General features: G+C 48.9%; 1 protein-coding gene across 6 annotated transcripts in view; it reads left to right on the forward strand.

The window, feature by feature from the left end:
• The first annotated feature begins 1,452 nt into the window (after positions 1–1,452).
• L3mbtl1 (L3MBTL histone methyl-lysine binding protein 1) overlaps positions 1,453–9,681 on the forward strand; it is a 34,154-nt gene continuing 25,925 nt past the window's right edge. For 4 of the 6 annotated variants that reach the window (XR_009225791.1, XM_046433388.2, XM_046433391.2 and 1 more), the window contains exons 1-7: positions 1,453–1,505; positions 6,589–6,777; positions 6,953–7,179; positions 7,515–7,656; positions 7,914–8,064; positions 8,195–8,315; positions 8,946–9,027. Coding sequence is in view for 5 of the 6 variants with exons in the window: in XM_046433388.2 (XP_046289344.1) it covers positions 6,642–6,777; positions 6,953–7,179; positions 7,515–7,656; positions 7,914–8,064; positions 8,195–8,315; positions 8,946–9,027 (859 nt within the window). In the remaining variant the exon portion in view is untranslated. Of the gene's footprint in view, positions 1,506–6,588; positions 6,778–6,952; positions 7,180–7,514; positions 7,657–7,913; positions 8,065–8,194; positions 8,316–8,945; positions 9,028–9,681 lie in introns of those variants that run through there. The other 2 variants (XM_046433389.2, XM_046433394.2) reach the window with 2 other exon arrangements.

Genomic DNA, 9,681 nt, shown 5'->3' on the forward strand with positions numbered 1-9,681 from the left:
CAGCCTAGATGTCTGACTGGTGACCATGACCCAGGGTCAAATTAGACCTTGGTTTCCTCTTCTGTAAAGTAAGGAATTAAATTTAAAAAGCAGTGTGTGAGACAGATGGGGCCCTGGAAATTGCCTTGTTTCATTTGCTTGGGGTATATAAACTAGTTAATCAAAAGATACTTCTTGAGCATACACTCTGTGCTAGGTACCAGTGATCAAAAAAATTTTATATACATATATGAATGTGTATGTATACATACATACATATGTGTTGTATACATATATGTATATATATGTGTGTGTGTGTGTGTGTGTGTGTATGTATGTATGTATAAACGATGGGCAGAGAGATGTAGCTCAGTGGTGGAATGTTAGCCCAGTGTGTGGAGAGGCTCTGGGTTCAATTCCTGGGTTCCATTTCCAGAAAAACATACACAGAAAACCTAATGTGTTTTCCTTCCTCTTGGATCTTTCAGTCTTTTAAACTATTGAATTACTCAAATCTACATGAAGTAATAGCTGTGTCATATGTAAGACAGGTGTTTTGTATTACAAGAACCAATAACAAGATTTGACTAGAGAGCTCAGTCGATGAAATTGAAGCACAGGGGAACGGTGTTCAAGTCAACTCCACAAGGTGAACCATTATTGAAAGAGCCATATGCCATATTGAAAGAGCCATATGCCATGAAGTAGGTGATAGGGTTTACGAATGTTGAAACAGAAGGCTAAGGGGAGGAGCTAGAGTTGTGGCTCAGTGGTAAGAGCACTTGCCTGGCATGTGTAAGGCCCTGGGTTCGATTCTCAGCACACAGAAAATCAAATGAATAGAATAAAGGTCCATCAACATCCGGGGGAATATTAGGGGGCGGGGGGGGGAAAGAACAAGACTAGGGGGATAAAGTGATATTTTCCCAGGTCACACCATCAGTCAGTGGTAATGGGGTCATCCAAAAGCGGTCTTAATGCCAAGCAAGGCCAAGGTCAGAAGCTAAGCTGTGCGAAGCTCCCTTTCCTGGGTCAGTTTCCAGAAGGACCCCTTGACTCTCTTCTCTAGATGAGGGACTGGCTTGGTGGGAAGGCGCTGGACGGAGCAACCAACCGACTGGGATACATGCAGGGTGCAGCCTTGTTTTTTGTCACCCACCATCCAGCTCGGGGGTCCAGCAGGTGTTCTCTGTCTTCCCGGCTCTGTGGCCCCCGGCCAGCCACCCTGGGCACCCTTGGCTGGGATTCAGGGGGGTGGGGGGCAGGAAGAATCTCGACCCCACCCGCCTGCGCAAACCGGTCCCAGGGATAAGGGGGAACTGGGCCGAAGCCGCCCGGGCCTTGAAGAAAGGCAGGAGGTCGCGGTCGCCCGAAGCCCCGCGGTCTTGGACAGACAGATCTGCGGGCGCTCGGGCTCCGCGCTCTGCGTCCCGCAGCGAGGCGGGTCCGCCCCCTTGAGCGCGCAGGCGCCGCCGCGCCCGCTCTCACCGCAGCTCCGCGCGGGGCGGCCACCGCGGGCCTTGCAGGTGAGCACCGTGCGGGCTGGAGGGTCGGCTCCGGCAGTCCCGGGGGCCGCGGTCCCCGCACGGCGAGCGCTGGGCCCTGCGGTCTTTCCGACTCCTGCGGCGGGGAGGCGGCTGGGGCGGCGGCTGGGGCCGGGCGCAGCGCAAGGCGGGCTGGGCGGGGGCCGAGCGGCAGGGCGCCGCGGGCCGAGGGCTAGCGGAGCCGGCGGGCCGGGCGGGGCCGGAGGGCTGGGGCGGGCGGAGCGGGGGTCGCAGCGACGCCCGCGGGGACCGGGGACCGCTTTTTTTAATGGGAAGGAGGGTGCACACGGCGAGGCGTGGGCTTCCTTTAGGAAATGGGCCATTTGGCAAACTTTCTCTTTCTTATTGTTAATTTTTGATGTTTATAATGGAAAATAGGATTTAAATTTTTTTTTTTTTTTTTTTTTTTTAGTTTTTTTTCCTTCAATGTAAAGGGAAATAATAAAAAGATTTCCGCCATTTTGGCCTCTAAAAAAGTAACCTACGGATCAGTGACCGCCCGGCCCGCTGCTGGCTTGGTCGGGGAGGCAGGTGGCGGGTCTGGATGCTGGAACCCAGGACCGTGCAGAGAGATACGGTCCCGCGTCCGCCCGGACGCTTCGGCCAGGGAGTGGGGCGGGGGCCCCAAGTTTGCAAGCACTTTGTTGCGTGCGCGGTTTCTGTCTCTGACACTCAGCTTACCACTCCCAGTACCAACCAGGGCATTTATTGGGCGTCTGTGGTTTACAAGGCTGTGATGGGCAAGAAATGGGGAAACCCTGGCAGGCACCAAGAGACAACATGGACACATTTATTCAATAATTGTTTATTGAGCATCTGCTATGTGCACTGCTCTGGTCTGGGGATTTATTAGTCCTTTTAACAGGTCCCTGTAAACAGGCTGAGAGTTGAGGGTTTGTTGTTGTTTTGTAACAGAGATTGAACCCTGGGGCAGTCAACCACAGAGCCACATCCCCAGCCCTTTTGTTATATTAACAAGGTGTCTCTAAGTTGCTTAGGGCCTCGCTAAATTGCTGAATTGCCATCCTCCTGTCTCGGCCTCCCAAGCCATTGGGAAAGTTGAAGTTTGAGTGTCAGTTTAGTGCCCTTGTGAAGACAGCAGGGTTGGACAGTGACAAGTGAAATGCTGAAGTAGTCTCAACAGGGGTCTCAATCTGTCCCAAGGGAAACTCTGCAACTGAGATGGCCCTGCAGATGCCCCAAATTAAGGCCTTTATACCCCATATCAATGAGAAAGCCCTGGGGTGATACAGCTGCCTTGGTGAAGGGCAATTCCAAGAGAATTTACAGCTGACTAGAAAACTTTCTCTATTACCCTCCAGAAGCCCAGATTCTTCTAGATTCCCCTCTCACCTGGTTTCAGGCCCTTCTGAGTCTTTCGCTGGATCCTCTTCCTCTTCTCAACTCCAAGACGCCAAGTCTCCTGCTCTTCTCTACTCTCCTGTTCTGTTTTATTTTTTTTTAATTTTTAAAATTCTTAATTTTTGGTATTGGGGATTGACCCCAAGGGTGCTCTACCAATGAGCTACATCCTTAACCCTTCATATTTTAAATTTTGAAATGGTCTCGCTAAGTGGCTCCGTACATCACTAAATTGCTAAGGCTAGCCTTGAACTTGTGATCTTCCTGCTTCAACCTCCTGAGTCATTCTCTTTTAAATGCCTTGTATACATGATGACTTTCAAATATATATATATATATATATATATATCCATCCATCCCCAAGAGTATCTGTTACTTCTTGAGTATAAACTACACAAGAACCTTTTGTCTTGTTTGCAGCCATATCCCCAGAGCACAGAGTGGGGCGGATGCCTCCTTGGTTCTCCAGTGTTTGCCATAAAGGGCACCAAACCCAAACAGAAAGGCATTCTGTCAGCCTCTCCTTGATAGACCTGATATGTGACGGGTTTTAAAACAGAGGGGAGTTTATTAAGAAGTAACCATATTTGTCAGGTACAGTGGCTCATGCCTGTAATCCCAGTGACTTGTGAGGCTGAAACAGGGGATCACAAGTTTGAAACCAGCCTCAGAAATTTATCGAGGCCCTAAGCAACTTAGCAAGACCCTGTATCAAAATAAAAAATAAAAAGATCTGGAGGCGGCTAGGGAGGCTGAGGCAGGAGGATCATGAGTTCAAAGCCAGCCTCAGCAAAAACGAGGCACTAAGCAACTCAGTGTGACCCTGTCTATAAATAAAATACAAAATAGGGCTGGGGATGTGGCTTAGTGGTCAGTCGAGTGCCTCTGAGTTCAATCCCAATACTAAAAAAAAAAAAAAAAAAAAAAGTAACCATATTCAATTTTAATGATTGCCAATATTTTGAATAAAAAAGTTAAATTCTATTTAAAATAATTAAAAATTGTACAAGTACTTCAACTGTGCAAAGCAAAATAATCGGGATTGAAATTCAGGGGCTTCTGTGTTATAATTTTTTTAAATGGGAAACCGATCTTGATTGATTTGGGTGTTGTCTTAATCAGGTTGTATAGCTCACCTTTGCCTACCTGAGTATTTGTCTAGTTTAAACCTCTATTGTCATATGCCTCCATAATGTGAAGTATGGATTCTGTAGAAAATAAATGAGTGCACAGGAACAGGAAGAGGGTGAGAGGGAGGGCAAGAGAGACAGCAATCACTGCTAGCTACTAGCCAGAAGTTACCAAGCTCCCTGGAATTTCTGTTTAAAGGGAATTGATTAATATTTGTTGAAGGCCTGCTGGTATCAATACTTCACTTTAAAATTTTTTTTTTAATGTCCAAGCTTCACCAAAACCCTTTGAGGTAGGTATCATTACCACTTTCATTTTACACATGAGGAAACTGAGGTTCAGAGGGAGTAAGCTACTTATTTGGAGTCACGGGTATTAATTGAGGGAGCTGAGATTCAAAATCTGCCTTAGGCCTGTGTCTGTGATTTTTCTATTAACATTCACCCGGAGCCATTGCTAAGCACTGCAAACAAACAACCAAGAATCCAACACTCTACAGGGTGTGTGTGTGGTGGCAGGGGTGGGGGTGGGGTGGGGGGTGGGTTCCTTTTTTTCTTCTTTTCTTTCTGGCATTGGGGATTGAACTCAGGGCCTTGGGCGTGTTAAGAACACTGTCTGCTACTGAGCTGCACCCGCCAACCTACCTGCCGTGGTTTTTTGTTTTTTTTTTTTTTTTATTAATAAGTTCAAATTACTGAAATCCCACACAAATACTTGTGTGTTTGTGGGGTGCTGCTGGGGATTGACACAAATACTTTTTGTTTTGCTTTTGTTTTGTGCTGCTGAGGGTTGAACCAAGGGCCTCATGCGTGCAAGGCTCCACCAATGAACTACATCCCCAGCCCTCAACACAAATACTTTTTGAGCACCTAGTATGTGTCAGGAGCTATTCTAACTACTCAGGATACAGCAGCGAACAAGAAAGATGAAGACTTTGCCTTTATGTGGGGATGACTGATCAAACACAGAAATAAATAAATCAGAATCAGTTGATTGTAACAAACAAACAAAAGTGGAAGAAACACGGTAAAGAGACAGTGGCAGGGTGGGGTGGGAGGTGTGCTGCTTAAACTCGTGGTCAGGAAAGACCTCCTTGTAGGAGCTGACTGCTGAGCGGAGGTCTGCAAGGTGGGGCTGAGTGGAGGTCTGCAAGGTGGGAACAAGCCAGCCAATCAGAGGGCTTGGGGAAGAGCCTTCCAGGTGGGAGGCAGAGCAGTGGCAAAGGCTCTGAGGTGGGAACATTGGACAAGCAGTAGACAGAAACCAAAGTCTGTCAAGGACAAAGAATATATTGAGAAAGAGTAGTGGAGGATGAGGTCAGAGGGGAAGCTGGAGGTCAGATTCTACAGGGTAAAGCACTCTTATTTTATTCTAAAACTTTCCGGAGAGCCATTGAAGAATTTTACATAGGGAAATTATGTGATTTGATTTATATTTTCATAGCTTATTGGAAAATCTCTCTTTTTTGGTAGCACTGGGGATTGAACCTAGGGCCTCATGCATACTAGGTATACACTTTACCTCTGAGCTACACCCCAGCCCTCTTACTGGAGAACAGACTGTAGTGGGGGCAGGAAAGGAAGCAGGGAGTGAGTTAGGAGGCAGTTTCAGAAGTCCAGGGAAAGCTGGTTGTGGTTGGGACTAGCATGGTGATAAAGGATTAGAAGTGGCCAGACGCTGAAATATGTTTCAGAGGAAGCATCAACAGGCCAATTACGCATAAAGCCATGTTGTCTAGTACATTAGTCATGGCCACTCTTGCTATTTAAATTTAATTAAAATTCAGTTTAAAAAATTCAGTTTCTCAGTCACACAAGCTTAGTTTCACATGTGGTTAATGACTGTAGTATTGGATGGCATACATATAGAAAATTTTTATCATCACAGAAAATTCTATTGGACAGTGGTGGTAAGACGTCTGAGATAGTGGCCAACACATTTTAGAAGTTGAATAAATGCTAGATATTAAATATATTATGTCTTTATGTCTTTTTTTCATGTTCAACTTTTTGTTAAATGCCTCTACTGTCTGTGCTTTATTAAAGCTGAATCTCATGCTGACTGGGTTTTCATATACCACCCCTTTGTTCTTCTGACACATGCATTGGTTTAACAGATGATTCAGTGCACACTCTGTACTTTGGTACAGACAGAGTGGTAGGTAGGGGGCATAAAATGACAAAAGATCCCTTCTCCTAGGAAGATGAACCTGGTTAGGTGGAGAACCTAATATGTATGGGCTCTGGATCCCCAGAAGGAGAAGGGAATGCTTCTAGTGGAGGTGGTCAGAAAAAAGGAGAGTTTGGGCTTGGCTTGGGCTGTCATGAGATTTCTGGCCAAATGGAATCTTGATTTGAGTCATGCTTCCTGAAGTCAGTTCTGTACACAGTTTGCATAGTACCCACACATATGCCAATGTGCCCATCTTCACAGAGAATAGGGAAGTTCAGGGCCTGGCCAGAGTGACCTGAGTAGACCCAGAAGCCAGACCTGATGCTGGGCCTCTAATACTCTACTTTTTCCAGGGCTAAGGCTGACTTGACTTGCCTTCTCATTTCCCTTGCTTTCTCAGAAAGGTCCCCTCCTGATTACGCTGGGGACTGTTTGGCTTGTAGACCTGTCCGGATGGAAGGGCATACTGAAATGGAGGTGCTGAGGACACTGAAAGGGCCTTCCACAGGGGAGGTCAGCGTGCATCTGGTGGCCAGAGAGAGCTCAGGTTCCGGTCCTCACCTGCCCGCAACTGCCTTCATCATTCCAGGTAGGTCAAGCTCAGGTCTGGGGAGAAGGAGTATGGCCGTATTTGCTGAAGCAGGTGTGGATCCCAGGGAGGTCCTAACTTTTCACTTTCCTACACCTGCCTTCTTTCACTTGCAAGTAGTAGAATTGAAGAAGGGCCATCAGGCCCACCTGTGTATCTGTGTATCCGTTCGCAGCCAGCTCCGCCACCCTTGGCCTGCCCAGCAGTGCCTTGGATGTGTCCTGCTTCCCCCGGGAGTCCATCCATGTAGGCGCCCTGGAGCGGGTGGTCGGCAGTGAACCAATCACAGCCACTGTTCTGCCACAGCTAAGCGCCGGGGCAGCAGCGAATTCTAGTACCAGCACCGTGCAGCTGCTGGAGTGGACAGAAGCGGTGGCTTCGCCCCCTGGGAGTGGCCTGCGGGTCAGTGCCTGTGGGGACCTGGAGGTGGGGCTTCAGATGAAAAGTGGGAGGTGGGCTGAGATGATGGATTCTGCGGGGTGGGGCTTTCAGGGTATGCCTTGGGTTGAAGCAGTCAGGCCTTAGAGGCCCTGGGGGCGTGGCTTGGAGTGCGATACCCTGGGACTGGTCCTGCAGGTGCTGGGGGCGTGGCCTAGTGGGGCAGGGGGCGGAGCCTTGAGGCCTAGTGGGGCCCTATCCAGCATGAGGCGTGAGAAGGATGAGCACAACCCTCCACCCCAAAGTGGGTCGAGGACTTGGTGCAGGCTTTGCTGTCCTCACACTTTCCCGTGCTCCAGTTTCGGATAAGCGAGTATGCGCCGCTAAACATGGTGGGAGTGGAGCAACCACGGAGTCCAGAGCTGCGGCAGGAAGACGTGGCTGAACAGGAGGACAGCGGGGCCCCGGAGGGAGGTGGCGATGCGGGCACCCAACAGCCCGGTAGGAGCCCGCTCCCCGGGCCCTGAGCTTGGGCACTGCGTGGTGTGTGGGGTGAGGCCTGAGCTCCTGAGGAGCATCAGCAGGGGGCGTGGCCCCGCGGTTCCTGCAGGTGCGCCCAGGGGTGGCTCCTGAGTGGAGAAGGCTGGGAGGCTGTCCAGTGTGGAAGTGGGACCAGGGGAGGCAGGGTCTAAGGGCCGTGGGCGGAGCCTGAGCATGACTGAAAGGGTGGGAGGCCTAAGGCCCAGTTGGCCCCACAGGGGACCTCCCCGAGGACTCTCCAGAAGAGCTCTCTCAGGATCCCCCAGAGGAGGATAGCGCCTGTCGGTGCCAGGCCTGTGGGCCTTCTCAAGGCACCGGTCCAGATTTTCTTTGCTCGAATGCCGGCCCCTCTCAGCTGTTCCAGGAGCGGTAAGGGAGAGGGGTTCGCAGCTTTCTTGCTCTGTCTTCCTCTCCCAAAGCCCCGTTTCTTTTCAAGCGTAGGAGGGGGATGGGTGGTGCAGGGCTGATGGTTCTTTCGCTAAGGCTGCTCTTCCCTCAGGTCTGTCATCGTGGAGAATTCCTCAAGCTCTGCCAGTGCTTCAGAGCTCCTCAAACCCGTGAAGAAACGAAAGCGCAGGGAATATCAGAGCCTATCAGAGGAGTCTGAGCCAGAGGCCATGGTAGGAAGAGGGCAGGAGGGAGGGGAGAGGGAGGCTAGAGCCCATGCCTCAATTCCTGTTATCTTCTCTTCTTCAACCCAAGACATAAGCCTAGGCCAGAGACGATTTGTCATATTTTGGGACCCATTCTGAATACCTGGTGGAAGGGTAATAAATAATCTATTTCCTGGAGTGCCCATTTCCATCTGCTGTTAGGATTGAGACACATTCTTGTGAACTGGTACCCAAGGTAGATGTATAGGAGGTGGGAAACTCCATCATTGGAGGTATGAGCCAGGCCCAAATCAGGAAACAAGGCCGTAGCTGCATTAGTGGAAAGAGGCAGAGCATGGAAATTCTACTGAGTAGGTAAAATCAGCATGGGGCACATGATCATGTATTCAGTTTCCCCACCCAAGAATGAGAACTCTAGTCAGGCTGTGCAGCAAGGGTGTATGTGTCCCCATGATTCTGTACCCAAGTGGCAGCAGTTTGTCTGCTGACTCTTTGTTCCTGTTGGTGGCCTAGAATGAATTCTGCCTTTTTGGAGCAGAACACATGTGGCCACAGAACCAGACAGGGGCCAGGATCAGAGACTGGTGCCTTCAACTCATGAGGACAAGAAGCTGGAATCAGGCTTTCCTTCTACAGGAGAAGCAAGAAAGAAAGGATCCAGAGGCTCCACCCACTACCAGAACTGCAGAAAGTGAGGATTGGAGCAGCAGCCAGCCTGGTATGGTGGCCTGGGTATATATATTTGTGTGAGGTGTGTATATGCCTGTGGAGGTGTGAGGCTGGGAGTATGGGTCATGGTTGTGGTGGTATGTTTTACATAACGAGATGAGCATGGGTTAGTGTATGTGAAAGAAAAGATTGTTTTGGGCTGATGTAGTAGTATATGTGTGTTCTTGGGGGTTATATTATGTGTTTATCCTTTATTATTCAACTGTGACTAGGCCCCACAGCCAGGGATGTCTTAGCTCAGTATCTGAAGACTTGAGCATCCTCTATTGGCACTAGATGGCATTGCTGGCCATTGGTCTGACGTGCCTTTTTCTGGTCCTTTGATTCTAAGAAAAATGGAGCAGAGATTCATTCATAGTTGGCTCCAGCCCTGAGGCTTTCTCTGTTATACTCTTTAATATTCCCAGGTGACAACTGTCAACTGGAGCTAAGTACCATTTATCACACTTGTAATCACCTAGATTCTGTATAGCAATTTGTTTAATGTTTATCTTCCTCTGTCCATCAACAGGGACTGAAATCGTTTTATTGATCATTGTATCTTGTTTGTTTACCCTAGAACCTGGTATAGAGTAGGTTCTCAGTGAATAATTTGTTCAATAGATGAATAGATTATTTTGGTGGTTCTTTATGGACTGTAGTT

Source organism: Marmota monax, unplaced genomic scaffold (genome assembly GCF_021218885.2).
Source record: "Marmota monax isolate L192 unplaced genomic scaffold, Marmota_monax_Labrador192_F-V1.1 WCK01_AAM20220418_F8-fsc00014, whole genome shotgun sequence".
NCBI classification, from domain to species: Eukaryota; Metazoa; Chordata; class Mammalia; order Rodentia; family Sciuridae; genus Marmota; species Marmota monax.